This window comes from Mastomys coucha, unplaced genomic scaffold (genome assembly GCF_008632895.1).
Source record: "Mastomys coucha isolate ucsf_1 unplaced genomic scaffold, UCSF_Mcou_1 pScaffold15, whole genome shotgun sequence".
NCBI classification, from domain to species: domain Eukaryota; kingdom Metazoa; phylum Chordata; class Mammalia; order Rodentia; family Muridae; genus Mastomys; species Mastomys coucha.
The window spans coordinates 141802708-141820551 of NW_022196897.1; the positions used below are offsets into that span (position 1 = coordinate 141802708).

At 43.8% G+C, this 17844-nt stretch overlaps 1 protein-coding gene across 5 annotated transcripts in view; it reads right to left on the reverse strand.

Annotated features, from left to right (window-relative positions):
* Positions 1-17844, reverse strand: part of LOC116091249 (ubiquinol-cytochrome-c reductase complex assembly factor 1) — a 91674-nt gene that overhangs the window by 62955 nt on the left and 10875 nt on the right. For 4 of the 5 annotated variants that reach the window (XM_031372439.1, XM_031372442.1, XM_031372438.1 and 1 more), the window contains 3 exons: positions 9100-9195; positions 7921-8028; positions 6772-6844 (listed from right to left, as the gene is read on the reverse strand). In XM_031372439.1, the coding sequence (XP_031228299.1) occupies positions 6772-6844; positions 7921-8028; positions 9100-9195 (277 nt within the window). Of the gene's footprint in view, positions 1-6771; positions 6845-7920; positions 8032-9099; positions 9196-17844 lie in introns of all 5 variants that reach the window. The other variant, XM_031372441.1, reaches the window with a different exon arrangement.

Genomic DNA, 17844 nt, shown 5'->3' on the forward strand with positions numbered 1-17844 from the left:
CAGAAATCCACCTGCCTCTGCCTCCCAAGTGCTGGGATTAAAGGCGTGCGCCACCACTGCCCAGCCGTTTCCAAGTTTTTAAAGACAATCCAGTGTGGTATGGCCATGAATGTGCCATATGATTTTACCCAAATAACCAGGAGGGAGAAAAGTGGAACTCTTAGGAGCTCGGGCTGAGCAGGGACACTCGGACTACAGCCACTTCAGCCCCTAGGGACGACACTAGGCTCTTGGTTTACATCCTGCAGGCCAGGTCTCAGTTCAGACATTCATGCCTCTCAATTCTCACATGTCTGAGAAAGCCCTCTGGTCAGCTAAGGGATCCCCACTACCTGTTCCCTCCTCCTTACGAGACAAGGAGCAAAGCTTGACAAGGAGCAGGAAGGATGGATGAATGAGAGGAAATTAGTGGCATGTGAGCTCTTGTGGTAGAATCAGTCTTTTGGGAGTGACAACTCACAAAAAGAAGGAGTAAGGCTGGGCATGAGAGCACGGGCCTAGGATGTGCGCTGGATTCAAGCACACATCTTGTGATCCTCTGAGGCAGTGCCGCGCTGCAAATTCAAAGCCAGCCCGGGCTACATAAATTCTATATACCCACCGCCCCCCAAAAAAGCCTCCTCTGCCAGTCAGCATTCAGTGAGGTGATGGTTAACCAGGGTCACTACAAGTGACCTCTCAGGGCAGGACCCTAGGAAGGAGGGCCACAGTCAGCTTTAATCAGGGAGTCCCTGGCCATTCTGACTGGGCTTATGACATGCCAGATGTAATAAGTGCTGTGCAGCCTGTAGTTCAATAAACCTGTCTAACACCCCAGGATGTGAGCAGGTGAGAAAGCTGACAGTGGAATCAAGACAACTGCTCAGAGAAACACAAACCATGAAGGGAGGTACCTGGGATTAACTTCACGCTTCCTTCATTCTACCTGCAGTGTGTGGACAGTTACTCAAGTAGCCTTCTAATGCCAAGATGTGGAGAAACGGCCACACTCCACACCAGGGCAAGGCTAATCATCTTTTATAGCATTTCTCTTAATCTTTACCTCAACGCAGGAAAGAAGTAGCATAATCCTACTTTAAGGTAAGGAAACAAAATCAGAAGGCCAAGTAGCTATGGGCAGCCACCACGTTAACCTAGTGGCAAGACTGGGCTTTGAATCCAGGTCTGTCACAAAAGGACACCAAAAATCTCGGGTGAGCGTACTGGGTGGTGCCCAGCAGCTGTCAAGTGGACTTCCTCTCTGAGCCCAGCAGGAGGGAGCTGGAGGCTGGCCTGACCAGCCATCCAGCTACTAAGACCCATGCCATCTGAGTGCCGGCCAGCCGCTCTCCGCCTAGAACAAGAATAGCCCCGAGAAACTCTCAAGCCCAGATTTCAAGTTGGGTCTTTTTTTGGATGTTAGAACAAAACATTAAAAAGAAAGGTTTTCTTGGAAGTCTGTCTTTCAAGCTGGAGACTGAAATCTGGCTGTTGGTACAGGACAGTCTGTCCAATGGCTACCTCAACATCACAGCTTCCCAGCTACCTCCAGGACCCCATCCAATTTCCTCAGATGGGGAATCAGTTCTTGGGCTGGAAAGCACAGACAGGCAGACAGGTCAGCAGCTGGCCCTGGGTCACAGTTTTCCCTTCTGGGGGTCAGCTCAGGGCTGATGAGAAGAGCTGGCACATGAGTAAGCCCCTGTACCCATGCAGGTCAGAACAGAAAGCCACAGAGTAGACCTCAAAAACATCAAACCGACGAGTGAATGTTGACTATGAGCAACACAAAAATACAACTCTTAGCTCAACAAAGTGTGTTTACATACTTCAGGGCTAAACCCTGAGTCAATGCCATGATCACACTCTGCTCCAATACACACACACACACACACACACACACACAAAGACAAAGTTCAGTAAAATTAAATAATTCCATTACTGTCACTAGAGAGTGATAGTGCCACTTTTTAATATGCGGTCAGATTACTTAATTCAAAATCTAGACCCTGTTACTTTTAAGCAGATCTAGGTGATGTTTCTGGGCCCAATTTCCCTCTCTATCAGGCAGAACAAGAGGGCCTACCTCAGAGCTGTGATGACAAACAAGAGATAAAAGGCCTATACCGAACTTAGTTAGCAAAGCCAGGGGCCATAGCACAAGCCTCTAGCCATAGCACCAGCACTGGGGAGGCAGAGGAGAGGAGATCTGAGGTAGAAGCCAGGCTACTCTACATATCAAGTTCAAGACCAGCCAGGGCTACATAGTGAGATCATCTCAAAAAAAAAAAAAAAAGGGCTTAACAAAATGTCCCATTTAAAATAGGGACTCAATATCCACTGTTGTCATTTTACAGTGAATTATACAGTCCGAACTATCTTTGAAAAGCATCACCAGTTTCTTGAAGTTGTGTCACAAAGTAGACTGAAACCTCAACAACTGGCACAGAATTTCATTAGTGCCTCCTCCTCCCTACAGCGATCATTTCTTAGAGGTAAGAAGAGCCACAGACAAGAATCCAGAATTAAGCACGAGCTTCGATAACTGACCACCTCTGCTCCAAAACACCAGGAACAAACTCCATCACGCAGCAGAGCAGACATGTTCATGTGATGGGCAAGGGCATCCTCAGAGCACCCATGCCATAAACAACAGCTGCCAGAGTTCCTGGCCGCTCTGATGCATGGAGCGCTCCGGCTCTGACACGCTGGCCGCTCTGATGCATGGAGCGCTCTGGCTCTGACATGCCGGTGTCTGGGATCTTAGGGAGGACTGTCCAAGAAGCTGCCAGGCGCAGCAGGCACAGCAGGCGCAGCAGGCACAGCAGGCGCAGCAGGCACAGCAGGCACAGGATACCGTGGCCCCACTTGCTCACACACAGTCTTCAGGAAATGCCATCAGCCTTGCTTTAGCCTGGGAGAACGACCTCGCCACATACCCAAGCTCCCTCTCCTCAGGACTCCTGGAATCAAGTCCTACATCAAAGACCTAAATGGGCATGGCCACTTTAAAGGTATCATCTTAGGAAGCAATATATAAATCTCCCCATTTGATTCCAACCCCCACTATACTTCCTTAGAATCCAAACCACAAGAAAGTCAGTCTCATTATTTTGCAGATTCAAAAAAAAAAAAAAAAAAAAAATCTTTTGCCTCCAGATGGTACTTTCCAAATCTGTTCTTTGTTCACACTTTGGAATTCCTTTGGTTTGATTTTAAAATGCAAATCTAGCAAAAAAAAAAGGGGGGGCGCAAAGCTAATAAACATGCCATGGGTTGGTTGATTTGTAGTCCTGGCTAGCCTGGAACTCATGTAGATGAGGCTTACCTTAAGTCTATGGCAATGCTCAAGCCTCTCCCTTCTGAGTACTAAAATTACAAGCAAGCACAACAATGCGTATTTATGTTACAGGTTTTTGTGGCTGTTTTTTTTGGAAACGGGATCTCTCTAGTCAGTCTTAGCTGGCCTGAACTCACAGAGGCCTGCCTCCCAAGAACCACCATGCCCAGCCTATGCCATTGATTTCAACAGGCAAATGCCTACTTAAGTCTTAGAAAATCTGAAGAGAGAATGTGGTCAGCAGAAAACTCACTGCCACTTACACTGAAGGACAAAGCCAGGCCAAACTCACCAAGACACACGCCACGGTGTGCATACATATGAGCGTCCAGCACTAACACAGCATCTCACAGAGCGAGCGCTCATCAAAATAAAGCAAAACCCAAACTGTTAAGCCACACTACAATTTCTAGTTTGTGGTTACATTCATTCACAGGCAGCTTGTCACAGCGGGAAAATCCCTGAGGTTTAAGCCAGACAACACAGGTGCGAGGCTTGGCTAGGCAATCTTGGGCAAGTCACTGAGTCTCTTTAAGCCTCAACTGCTTCTAAACACAAAACAAAAATAAACAATAATACAAGCACTCACTATCCCACAAGACTATGAAACTCCTAAAGGGACAAACATAGAAGCAAATATGTGTGAGCTATTAATATATAGCTGTAACTTTCAGAAACTTTTCTTAGGTTGGTAATCGCAAGCTATGGACTGAAATATGAGTACTAACAACCTATGTAATATTGATACTATAATATTAATCCAAACTCAAGAGTCTTCGGTAGGGAGCTAGATGTGTCATTGGTTAAGAGCACTTGCTGTTCTTGCAGAAGACCAGGTTTGCTTCCCAGCACCCACATGGCAGCTCACTAGTACCTGTAACTGTAGTTGTGTGGTTTCCAATGCCCTCTTCTGGACTCTGTGGAGCACCACATACATGCGGTGCATAGACACACATGCAGACAAAACATTCATACATGGAAAGTAGAATTTAAAAAAAAAAAAAGAGGAATCTTTAATAACAGAGTGAAAACAAGCATTTGTCTAAAATAATTATAATAAATATGAATAATAAATTGAATCAAGTATTGAATATCTGATGATAAACTTTTATTTTTTCTTTTCTGTGGGTCCAGTATGTATGTGTGGTACATGCATATGAATCTTTGAGTGCACCCATGCATGTGACGTGGAGTCCGGAGGACAGTATCAGCTGTCTTCCCTTATGGCTCCACCTTCTTCCTCTGAGACAGGGAGAGCTCACCATTTTGGCTGACCAATAAGCTCCCAGGACCCGCCAGTTGTCATCTCCCTCCCCACCAAGCTGACACTGCAGGCATGTCTGGCTGCTGTGTTCTTGGATGGCTCCAGGGACTTGAATGGGGGTAGTGAGGTAAGGATAGTTGTAAGCCACCATGTGGTGTAGGATTTGAACTCAGGACCCCTGGAAAAGCAGTCGGTGCTCTTAACAGCTGAGCCGTCTCTCCAGTCCCTTGGACAAATTTCTTATAAAGTAAGAAACAGTTCAGGACTGGCAAAATAGCTCAGGAAGTAAGTGTTTGCTGCCAAGCCTGACAAGCTGAGTGAGTTTCCCCAGCATCCACATGGTAGAGAAGAACACATAAGTTGTCCCCTGACCTCTACATGGGCCCCATGGCATATATGCTGATATACATTTGTGTGTATGCATTTGTGTGCACACATACCCATATATATACACACATACACACTGTGATAATTTTTTTAAATAAACAATAAAAAACTGCTTGTTTACAAAGCAAGAAAACTCTCCTGATGAACAAGAAAATAGAAAATAGTTTTTTTTTACTGGCTTAGATCACTACTAGCAGTTAATTATATCAGTATAGGATTAATTTGATGCTGTAAACTATAATTATTAGCACAGTTAGAAAAACAGTAAAAAAAAAAATTAGAGTTATAACTCAGTATAGTATTTTAAGTCCCTAACTAATATTTATCTGTGGAAATAGTGAAGCAACCCAAACAGCGTCTATTTGAGCTTTTAAACAACCAATCTAGTTATCAAGCAATCAAAACTGCACCTTGCATTCTTCATAATTATGTACAGATATTTGTTGCAGAGTAAAGTGCCAGCTATACAAACACAGAACACAGGTTTCTGTCTAAAGCAGTGTTTCTCAACCTGTGGGTCGAGACCCCTCTGGAGTAAACCAATGTTTTCAAAGGGGTCACCTAAGGCCACTGGAAAACACAGATATTTACATTATGATTCATAACAGTAGCAAAATTACAAATAGAAAGTAGCAATGAAAAATAATTTCATGGTTGGGGTCACCACAGCGTGAGGAACTGTAGTGAAGTCTTAGTATTAGGAAGGGTGAGAACCACTGCTCTAAAGACTGTGGACACGGGAATGGCTTACATTTTCCAGTGTCCTCACAAATACCTATTTTAGTTAGCTAGGTGCTAATAATTACAGTTTACAGCATCAAATTAATCCTCTATTGATATAATCAACTGTTAGTAGTGATCCAAACCAGTAAAATCCTCTGGTAAGGAATTTATCAATTAGATGTAAGTTATAAAATTATATAACCCTTTGGAGCCAATAGCCCTCGAATAGAAAGAAGGATCATGAAATTTAATTCAGATCAACTAAAACAATTAAAAACTAGAAACAAGGGCTGGAGAGATGGCTCAGTGGTTAAGAGTACCGACTGCTCTTCTGAAGGTCCTGAGTTCAGATCCCAGCAACCACATGGTGGCTCACAACCATCCGTAATGAGATCTGATGCCCTCTTCTGGAATGTCTGAAGACAGCTACAGTGTACTTAGATATAATGATAAAAACTAGAAACAAAAAGAAAAATTACTGACAAAAAGCCCTCATCAAATGCTAAGAGTTGGAGTGGAGGCACAAGTCTGCAAAGCCAGACTTAGGAGGCAGACTATAGGATCAGGAGTTCAAAGTCATCCTTAGCTGCACAAGAGAGAGACTATGCCAAAATAATAATACTAATATTAATAATAATAACAAGAAGAAGAAGAAAAGAAGGAAGAGGAGGAGGAGGAGGAGGAGGAGGGCTGGGGAGGTAACAGTCCACGAAGTGCTTGTCATGTGAGCGTGGCCACCCCAGCCTGACCCCTAGAACCTGGGTGAAGTACTAGGCATAGTGGCCTATTCCTGAGACCCCCGTAATGGGGAGGCAGGGACAGGAGGCTCCCTGGAGCTCCCTAGTCATCAAGCACTGCCTAACTGATAAGCACCAGGCCAATGAAAGACCCTGTCTGTCTCCAAGGAGGTAGACAGTGTTTCTAAGGATAACACCAAAGTAGTCCTCAGGTTTATACATGCATGAGTAAACACATTCAACATACACACACAAAGCAAATGCTTAAAAACAAATTTCAAACCCACACCCACAGAAATCAACAGAGGATCATGCCTTCCAGCACAACTGGAGTCACTTACTCAGAAAAAATTCCTCGAAGTCAGTTTTCTCCACACAGCTGGTGTACATGCGGAGGGCCGCGATCTTGATCTTCTAGACAAAAAGGAAAGCAAACTCAAGCCACGACTGCGCAAGCTCCGGTGTCCCTAGACATTGTCGGCCCGTAGCTCTCACGTTCCTTCAGCTAAGAGGGGCGCAAACCTAACTGCCGGCAGTTTACTTGGGGTTTGTTGTTGTTTTTGAGACAAGACCTCATGTAGCCCATGCTGACTGGGAAACTGTTTATAACTCAACTCACCTCACACTCTATTTTATCTTCACCTCTAAAAATAAATAAATATCTATGAAAAAAATTTATGAGTTGTCAAGAATTTTACATGCATACATATAAATCCTTAATGAAAACGACTTCCTTGATGGTTTAGAAACTACTGTAAGGGTTCTGAGAACATCACTGTGACTTAGCATCTGCAGGCTCATCACAGGACCGTCACAGGACCTTCTGTGTAACAGATAATGTGAGAATGACCAGCTAGCTAGGAAACATCCCTTCCCAGTGTGTTTCAATTTTTATTTTTCTGTTACGGCCATTAGTGTTTTGCCAGCATGTATGTCTGTGAGACTGTGCCTATAACACCTGGAATTGGAGTTAGAGACAGTTGTCAGTTGTCAGCTGCCACAGGGGTGCTGGGAATTGAGCCCAAGTCCTGTGGAAGAGCAGCCAGTGCTGTTAGCCACGAGCCATTCCACCAGCCCCCACAACATGTATCATGGTAAGTCATGAGATCAATTTTTCATAAGACCTAGTAAAAATCAACAATGAAAACAACAAGTCCACTAGCGAGCACTGCCTCCTGAAGATCACGCAGCCCAGAGGACCGCTGGCCCATCTGTTCCTTAAACTCATCTCGATGCTATTATCCTGCAACCAAGCAAGGGTCTGAAAACTCCCACCTCACTGTCCTGACTAGCAAAGACACTAGGAAAGAAAGAACTAGGTTGAAGGAGTGCCTTGGGCTTAGCTACCACATAAATCTGAATAGATGGTAGAGGGGTGCATTCTTTAGAAAGTCTCAAAATATCATATGAATTTCACAGGTCAGAAGCTTTAAAACAAATCTATGAGCCACAGAAAGAATCCAGACCCAAGGGACCGTAAAGGACTTTACCCATTTACTGTATTTCAAAGGTCCGGTGAATCCCATGGCTTCTATCATCTTCGTGAAGGGACCGACCTTCTCCTCCACAGGCTGTGGGGGATCTTGGGTATTAGGAAGCTACTTAAACAAAGAGAAAGAAATCAGAATCAGTTACAGAAACGTTTCTAAACAGAACGCTGGGTTTGTTTGCTCTAAGGACATGCTTATTGCGTAGGTTTCTTTTTACTTTGATTTCTTCTCTTCTGCCTGAGCTCTTGATTTCTTTGTAACGATTTGGGGGCCTTTGTTTGTTGTTTGTTTGCTCTGAGCATTCTGTTCTGTCTCACTGTGGTGCTGGAGATCAAACCCAGGGCTTCACATTCTAGGCAAGTGTGCTTTCATGGATCCAGACTCAGGGCCCTCACGTAAGTGTGCAAACACATCTGAATGCTGTCTAACAGATAACCTCCACGTTACAGAGCAGGACATACCCACCTCAACAATCCCGTGCCTGTGATAGAATAATTAGGAAAGAACAGACTTGAGGTATTATGAAAAAGAGAGCGACAGCTCAGTGGCTAACAGCACTGGCTGCTCTTCCAGAGGACTTGGGTTCAGTTCCCAGCACCCCCTTAGCAGCTGACACCTGTCTATAATTCTAGATCTAGGGGCTCTGATACCTTCTATTGGCCTCACAGGGCTCCAGGCTCACACATGGTGTACAGACATACATGCAGACAAAACGGTCATTACACATAAAATAAAAATAAAAGGGTGAGGAAGGGAAGTATAATGAAAGGCAAAGGAGTGGGGAGAAGGGCGAGAATGGAAAGGACTGGGAAAGAGCAAGGAAGAGAAGAAGGGGAAAGGTGGCGTGGGGAAAAAAAATCCCAGGAGAACCAGTCCTAACAAACCTGTCCTCTGCAAATAAGGTCGGTTATTCGCCCAACTAAGGCTTGCAAGGTTACAGGTGACTATTTTTAACTTGTACAAAATTTATTTAAAAAAAATAGTTTTCTTCTAAAGTATTCTCTTGACAAGAGTCTACAGTGGGAAAAACTCAGGCTATAAGCTCAGAAGATGGAGGCTCACATATTCAGTTGGGTTGTCTCCTACCATGTGCTCTAACTTTGCCTAAATCCCTGAGCTCACCTAATCCCTGAGCTCACCGACCACTTAACGCAGTCTAACAGCAGAGAACAGACTCACCTTACTTGTGTTGTGGTATTTCCTCCTCTGTGGTGTGTCCATTCCAGCACTCTGTTCTGATCCCCCACACATTCCAGCCCGGTTCTTGTGGAGCCACTGCAGACGAACAAACAGATGTAAGCAACACCGAGAACTGCTTAGTGAGTTAACCCAACTGGAGCTGCTCTAGCTGGTTCTATGCAAGCTTGCTTAGCCCAGCTTCCGGTGAGGGATCATCAAAAGGACCCACGACCAGCACCCAGAATGGTGTCTGGTATGCAGCAGGTGCTCAATAAATATCTATTAAATATGTGAAGTTGGGTGTGATGGCTCGCACCTGCAATCTCTGGAAGGCTGAGGCAGGAGGACTGCTGTGAGTTCAGTATCATCCCAATGCATAGTGTGAGACGGATCCAAAGAACAAAATAAAACCAGAAAATTAGTTACTTCTTGAAGAAATAAAAGGATTCAGTCCTAGAAATACAGAATGAATCTGAATCAAATGAGAAAACTAAAATTGTAATAGGAAAGAGAACTCTGCAAATGATTGGGACTCTCTGAGTTCCAGGCCAACCTTGTCTACAGATTAAATTCCAGGACAGCCAGAACTACACAGAGAAATAAATCCTGTCTCAAAAACAAAACAAAACAAACAAACAAACTTGGGGCTGGAGAGATGGCTCAGCTGTTAAGAGTACTGGTTGCTCTCCCAGAGGACCCAGGTTCAATTCCCAGCATCCACGGTAGCTTACAACTATCTGTAACTCCAGTTCTAGAAGATCTGACACCCTCATTACACACATACATCAAGATAAAACACCAATGACAATAAACTAAAATACATTTAAGAATAAAATAAAACCAAAAAGAGAGAAAGAGAAAAGAAAAGAAAAAAGAAAAATCCTGCTTCTGCCACCTAAAAGCTCAGTGGCCGTTGAGCTTGCTGCACCTCGGTTACAGTGAGGCATGGATGGTGCATCTCCCAAAACAGGTAGTCAAGAATAACAAAGTGGCACCCACCACCAGGTCACACCCTCCCTTCAGTCACACTGCCTTTGACAAAGTGTGGGCACACATAGCCAACTGTGGTCACACCAGGGTCACACTAAATGCTTCGCAGATTCTCTAACCCACTCTACAATTCTATTTGGCTAGTACTGCTATAATCAAGAATACAGTTTGGAAAATCAATTCCTATATGTAAGCTCTACAACAGTAAACACAGAAATATCCACTGAGAGGCAGTAAATTAAAGGACACTCACTCACAAGATAGGTAAGAACTGAACCGGGGCACTGCACTTGTAGGGCAACTCTTCTGCCCTGGATTAAATCTCCAAAATCTGACTTTATTTTTACTTTATTTAACTCTACTTTTTACTTACTTATTTTTAGAAAGGGTTTCATGTGAGCCAGACTAGCCTCAAATTCACTATGTAGCTGAGGCTGGCCTCTTTGTGCCTCTATTTCCCAAGTGCTGAGATTACAGTATGCTGTTGTTGTTGTTGTTGTTGTTGTTGTTGAGAGAGGGTCTCACTATGTACCTCTGGTTGTCCTGGCCTTCAAGTCAGAGCTCTGCCTGCTTCTGCCTGCTTCTGCCTGCTTCTGCCTGCTTCTGCCTGCCTCCCGAGTGCTGGGATTAGAGACACAGGCCACCACACCTGGCTGAAGTGCTATTTTTAATATGGCGTTAGGTTCATAGCAGAAAGCACGGGGTTCCCATATGCACTCTCTTCCTTCCCCACACACAATCTCTCCTACTGTCTGCCGCATCCCATCCAGGAGGATGAACCTACTTTGGACTATCGCTGTCCACTCAAAGTCTATAGTTTATACTTATAATTAATATGAAAAATGCAATTTTTTATTTTTAATTTTAAAAGCATAAGTAAAATTATAAACAAAACCATGGATGCATGTGGGTAAATCTAAGAAGTAACACACAGGAATGAAAGGATTATTTGGTTACATTGGAATTGTGGGTAGCGGGTTAGGAATGTAAGTCAGTAGAACACTTTGCCTAACATGGGCAAGGCCTTGGGTTTGATCTCCTGAACCACAAGAGAAAGAGGGGGGATAAGGGGAGTAAAGGGAAGGAGTTATGGGTAAGCTTGGGAATTCAGTGTCCAAATTCCCAGTAACATTTTAATTGCCCTTACAATTATAGGGTGTGGGGGGATGGGAGCTGGGCATGGTGGCACATGTCTTTAATCCCTGCATTCAGGATGCAGAGAGGCAGGAGTCTGAGGCCAGCCTGGTCTAGATACATAGAAAGTTTCAGACAGGACACTGTCTCAAGGAAGAAAAAAAAAATACGGGAGGGAGGGCTAATCCTTCAAATCTGGTTTATTCCAAAAAGAGAAGGGATAAATAAAATTAACAATGATTTTCCTGTTTCATCTTAATAAAGGAAAAATAGTTTCTCATTGTGGAATAGTACTATTTGAATTTCTTTCCAAACAAGGATATTAAAAGATTAGTCAGACTTATGCTTTAATTCTCAAGTACCAAGCAGGCTTTGTGAAATACAGACTAAACACAGAACCCTCCCATGACATCACATACATCAGTGTAATGGCCCATCTAGAACGCAGAGCACTTAAACTGCCTCAGAGAATGGGGTGGGTGTGGCCTAAGCTGGGCTTCTCCCCAGTTAGTGTCAGGTCAGGCATCTTTCTTCAGCCCCACAGCTCCACAGTGGTCAATGGATTCCTTCTCCCTACTTCACTGAACTGCTGAAAATCTGAGACGTGCCAGGACAACGCCTTCTACTGCCCTGTTCACCACAAACACACGCTTACCTTCTGGACTACCCTTCCTGCCTTTGCTTCCTTCAGAAAGGACCTTGGAACACCTCACTTTTTTTATCTTTCAAAATAATTGGGACATTAGTTTTTCTTTCTTTCTTTTTTTTTTTTTTTTCAAGACAGGGTTTCTCTGTGTAGCCCTGGCTGTCCTGGAACTCACTCTGTAAACCAGGCTGGCCTCGAACTCAGAGATCCTCCTGCCTCTGCCTCCCAAGTGCTGGGATTAAAGGCGTGTGCCACCACTGCCCGGCTTGGGACATTACTTTTTCAAAGAGGCCTTCCCTCTCTCTTCTTTGGGTTGGTTTCTTGTTGATTTGGGGTTTTTTTGTTTTGTTTTCTCTATGAGACAGGGTCTCATGTAGCCTAGGCTATCTCTGAACTCACCGTGGAGCTGAGGTTAATTTTGATTCTTCAGCTTCCACCCTACTAACCTCTGAATGGCAGGTGTAGCCTGCAGGGCCCAGCTTTATGTGGTGCTGGGGATCCAAGTCAGGGCTTGCACCAACGGGGCACACCCAGTCCTCAAGAGGCCTCCCTAAGCACTTTATATCAAAAAGCAGGTAGCAGGGCAAGAGAGATGGCTTAGCAGTTAAGAGCACTGACTGCTCTTCCGAAGGTCCTGAGTTCAAATCCCAGCAACCACATGGTGGCTCACAACTATCTGTAATGACATCTGACACCCTCTTCTAGAGTGTCTGAAGACAGCTACAATATAATTACCTATAATAAATAAATAAATCTTAAAAAAAAAAAAAGCAGGTAGCATTATTCTCTAATTCCAAACAGTAGCCTATCCACTCTGCCATTATACTCACAAAAACACTTGATGGTAAGAACTGCCTCTCGCATTAGAATCAAGTCTAACTCGAGGCTTGTGAGCAACACATAAATATTTGTGGATGAAACGAATCCTACCATTTGCACAGTATTTATTTGACTACCGACCTCCACCATCTTTGAACACATATATACCATAGATAGAGGAGTCATGTTCAAGGTATGCTAGCCCTCGTACAGGTTTTGGAATAGCAATGAATTTCTGTCCTCAGACAGCTCATAGTCTTACAAAGAAAGGGGAAAAAAAGAAAAAAAGAATTGAGCATAGAGACACAGAACCCGGTATCACACTGAAATTGTCACTGGACAGAAAGAAGTAAGACGTTCCAGTGTCAGGAAGAGCGGCGAGCATCCCGAACAGACACTCCTGGTGTGAGGACAAAGTGCAAACACCACTTGGAAATATCTTTGGTAGAATCTAGGTAAGATCAAAGCATGTAAGGCTGGGGAATGCTACACTCTTTCCTCCACAGAAGGATAAGCATGCACTCACAGCAGAAACAATCCACAAAGGCGTCAGCAGAGGAGCTTAATGCACCACGGCATAGCCACATAATAAAATACCATGCAACCAACTCCCCGGGACCAGAAAGTACACACTATGTGAGAATTAATCAACCATTGCTACAAAGAACACACTTATTAGACCTCTCACACAAGGCTGAATGACAGCAGACAAACACATGAGGCTGCAGAACAGATGTCCAACGGCAAATAAATGGATGGAGTACCAAGCAGAGTCCTGTGAACCATGGTGTGGGCAGTGGCTAGCGGGGAATCAAGGAAGCTTCTGGAATCTTGGTGATATGTTTTGTTTTTTTTGTTTTTTGTTTTGTGACAAGAGCCTCATGTAGCCCAGGCTAGCCTCAAATGCACTGTGTAGCTGAGGATAACCTTCTGATCCACCTGCTTCTACTTCCCAAGTGCTAGGACTCCTAGCATGTGGTTTACAGGCTGCTGTGGACTGAGCCCAGAGTTTCATGAATGGTAGGCAAGCATTCTACCAGTTGATTTAACAGCCTCGGTTCATGTTCTCCTCGTGATGTGGGTGCTGGGTATGTTTACTTTGTAGTAAGTTGTTATGCTGTGTACTGTGATTTGTGCATTTCCCTACATTTCTCATATATCTCAATAAGAACATACAAGATTCACTGAGATTTGAAATAGGCAGTATAAACAACAGAACTCAGAAACAAAAAACCAAAGACCCAGAATCATTAGAAAATGCCTCCTGGAAGTGGGCAGAGCAGAAAAGCCAGAATCCGATCAGGAACGAGGATGGAGTGAAAGAAGCCCCAGCTCGCTCCTACGTGTTCTAAGAACCAGAACCAAGTCCTGTGTGCAAGAGAGATGTCCAAATGACAATGTGAAAAATATAAATGTATAGGTAAGTCTGTTCCAGATGGTTGCAGCGATAGACTCGTGCACATGGCTCCAAGCTAAGAAGAATGTAAGATTTTGAAGCTGGGTGTGGTGGAGCACACATTTAATCCCAGCACTCAGGAGGCAGAAGCAGGCAGATCTCAGAGACAGGCATGTAGATAGATCTCTGTGAGTTCAAGGATAGCCTGGTCTACAGAGTGAGTTCCAGGATAGCTAGGGCTATAGTGAGACCTTCCCAGATAGATAGATAGATAGATAGATAGATAGATAGATAGATAGATAGATAGATAGATAGATAGATAGATGAATAGAAAGACTAAGATTTCACACAACAGGAGAACAAGAAGGCTCAGAAGGCAGAGGCCCTTGTATACAAGCCTGACAACCTGAGCTCAATCCAGACCCTTCAAAGGTGGCAAGAATGAAGTATTAAACAGAAAGGGGACATGAGTGGAAATTTCTAGTTCTTTGGAAAGTTACTTACATTAAATAATGTTTTACTGGGGCACACAGGTGAAAGGATGTCTTGCTACGGCAAGCACGTGAAAGGACACTTGATGAAGGAGTATAAATCTGACCCCACAGACAGTGGGAGACGAGCACTGAGCCTTGGTTTGGTTTGCTCCACCTCACTATTTTTTGATAAAGACACGAATTGGTTCATCTTACATAGCATTGTTGAGCTCAACTTGTGATAACATCACCATTGAGAGAAGAAACTTGCCCAAGAAATGTTCTCCATGTTCCCGTGGCAATTTGCCACTTTTGCAGCCTCAGGCTGGTTGGCGAGCCTGGTAGTTTCTTCAGGACTGGACTGTAGCGTAGCTGCTGGTTCGTGCCTGGTGTCTGCCTGCCTAGAGGATGGGTCTGCAGCTGCTGAGTCATATTTGCTGTTTGCTATGGGACTGCACTGCTGCCAAAGAAGATCAAGCTCGTCCCTAAAGAACTACTGCTGAACAGGTCCACTTCCTCCATATCCTAAGAACTTTTCACTGCTTCTGCTGGGTGGTGGGCTGGAGGAGAGGTTGAACCTTTATTAAAAGTAGGTTGCAAAAGCTTTATACCTACAGTGAAGTCCTGAGTACTGTCTTCTGACTTTCTCATGAGTTCTGCGGCATGTGTACACCTGCACTCACACACATCAAGTGAAATCCGAAAAATAAGTGTGAGCTTGTTCCAAAAAGCCTGAGGGCGAGGGATGCGTGGCTAGCATGCACAAAGCCCTGGGTTCCATCCTCAGCACCACACAAAGCTGCAGTGGTGGTGTAAGCCTATAATGACAGGGGCAGGCACACAAGCAGTTCAAAGTCATCCGCTCCTGTATGGCGAGTTCAAGACCAGCCTGGGTTATATGAGTCAACAAATAAATAAGAAGTAAGTAAGTAAAACAACAACAACCAAAAAGCCCTAAAAAGTGAAGGGGCCCCCATGCAGGGGGTGGGATGCAGTGGGGCAGAGACAGGCTTAAGCAGGTCTTGAATTCTTGAATGCTGTGGGTACGTGTCTCATAGTTCAGCAAAACTGTGAGCTCCACCAGGACACAGCCGACTTATACTCCTTTCATGCTCTGCCCCAGTACTCAACACCATTCTGGGCACGGACTCAGTACTCAATAAAAACTAGGTAGTTTTTTTTTCTTCTTCTTCTACTTTGTTCAAAGAGAAGGACAACCTGGAGACGGTCCAAAAAATAACCACAAAATGATCAAAGGGAGAAATAACAGGTCCTAGTGGAAAGGTTAAAATGAGCTGAAGTTGTTTAGCTTGGAGAAAAGGCAACTGAAGAATTAAGGAGTAACTTAGAATAACACTGGAATGGAAGACGGAGAGCTCTCCCCGTCCAGCCTTTTCACTTCAGAGATGAGGAAACTAAAACCAAGGGAGAGGTTGCCATTTGGTGAAGGTAGGTTAGGCAATTTTTGAAAATTTTTCGCTTTGTAGTGAAAATAAAAATTTACTCAGGCAGCATGAGCTTAAGTAGTAATAAAAATAGCAGTTACAAAGCTGGGTGTGGTGCATGCCTCTGGTGCCAGCACTGTGGAGGCAGAGGCAGGCAGAGCTCTGAGTTGATTAAGCCTGGTCTATAAAGTAAGAGTCTGTCTTGATCAGTAAATCCTCAGTCAATAGACGAGGGACTGAAAGCGGAAGTCGACACTATGCAATACCACTGCAATGATTCCTAGCATCAAGAACCATCAAGAGAATTATCATTTCATCTAGCATTTCAATCCAATTTGGACATACCTCCAAAAGTAGCGTCGCAGAGAGATCTTTGCACACCCGAGTCCACTACAGTGTTATTCACAACAAGAGATGGAAGCAACCCAAACAATTCAATGTATCCCATGAATAAAGAAAATATGATACTCAACGAAACAGGAGCCCAACCCACACAAGGAGAAATCCTGTTGCATGCCTATGGTATGGATGAACCTAAAAAACCTTAAGCTAATAAAATAAACAACTGCATTCATATGTGATAATTAGCATGCTCAAACTCCCCATTAAAAATAAGGAAAAACTGTGCTGGGCATGGTAGTGCACCCTTTGATCCCAGTACTGGGCCAGCCTTGTCTTCAGAGTTAGATCTGGGACAGCCAGGACTACGCAGAGAAAAGCATCTTAAAAAAGAAAAGAAAGAAAAAAAATATGCTAAGAAAATTAGACTCTATACTGCCAAAAAAGAAAACAATTTACATTTTCAATAAGAAATAAAGGTTATCTAAACAGCATGAATAACATGTGTTCCAGTGAGTGAAAAGGCGCCAGAGTATACAACTCTATGTATATTTGATATATGTTACAGTACTTAACTATTTCCCTCTTTCTTTCTTTTTTTTTCCTTCAGTGTTAGAGACTGTACCCAGTCCTTTACGCATGCAAGAACCTGAGCTATTCCTAAGGGTCAGAGCCAGCCCTGTCAGGTACCTGAGGGTCAGAGCCAGCCCTGTAAAGGTACCTAAGGAAAAAATTAAGATGCGCACATTTCCATAAATGAAAGAGACCCAGCAGAGATGAAAATATTGACATTTTCATATTTGAAGTAACAAATTATTTTTATTTCCTTTATTACTAAAATATTATATGACTAAGTCAGGTGGATCCCTAAGTCAGATGTTGCCTGCCTTTAAATCCCAGCATTCAGGAGGCAGAGACAGGTGGATTCCTGAGTTTGAAGCCATCCTGGTCTACAGAGTGAGTTCTAGGATAGCCAGGGCTACACAGAGAAACCCTGTCTCAACAAAACAAAAACCAACACCCAAACAAAAAGTATTATATGACTGACAAAAAAAATTAAGAAACTAAAACCCTTTAAAGAGCTCAAGGTTCAAGAGATCACAATGTAACTAAAGCCTTAAATAATCGTGTCTTGGATTTTATGTTCATAAAGAAAAGGAAATACTTTGTCACCCAAAGAAAAGCAGCACAAAGTAATTTCAAGAAGAAAACTGGAAAGTTAACACTAAGGTGACTCTCTGGAACAGTCCTCAGCAGTAAAAAGCATCAGACTGAGACATGCCACCCTCAGCTGTGACATCATCAGACTGAGACATGCCATCCTCAGCTGTGACATCATCAGACTGAGACATGCCATCCTCAGCTGTGACATGCCATCCTCAGCTGTGACATCATCAGACTGAGACATGCCATCCTCAGCTGTGACATCCTCAGTTGTGACATGCCATCCTCAGCTGTGACATGCCATCCTCAGCTGTGACATCATCAGACTGTGACATGCCA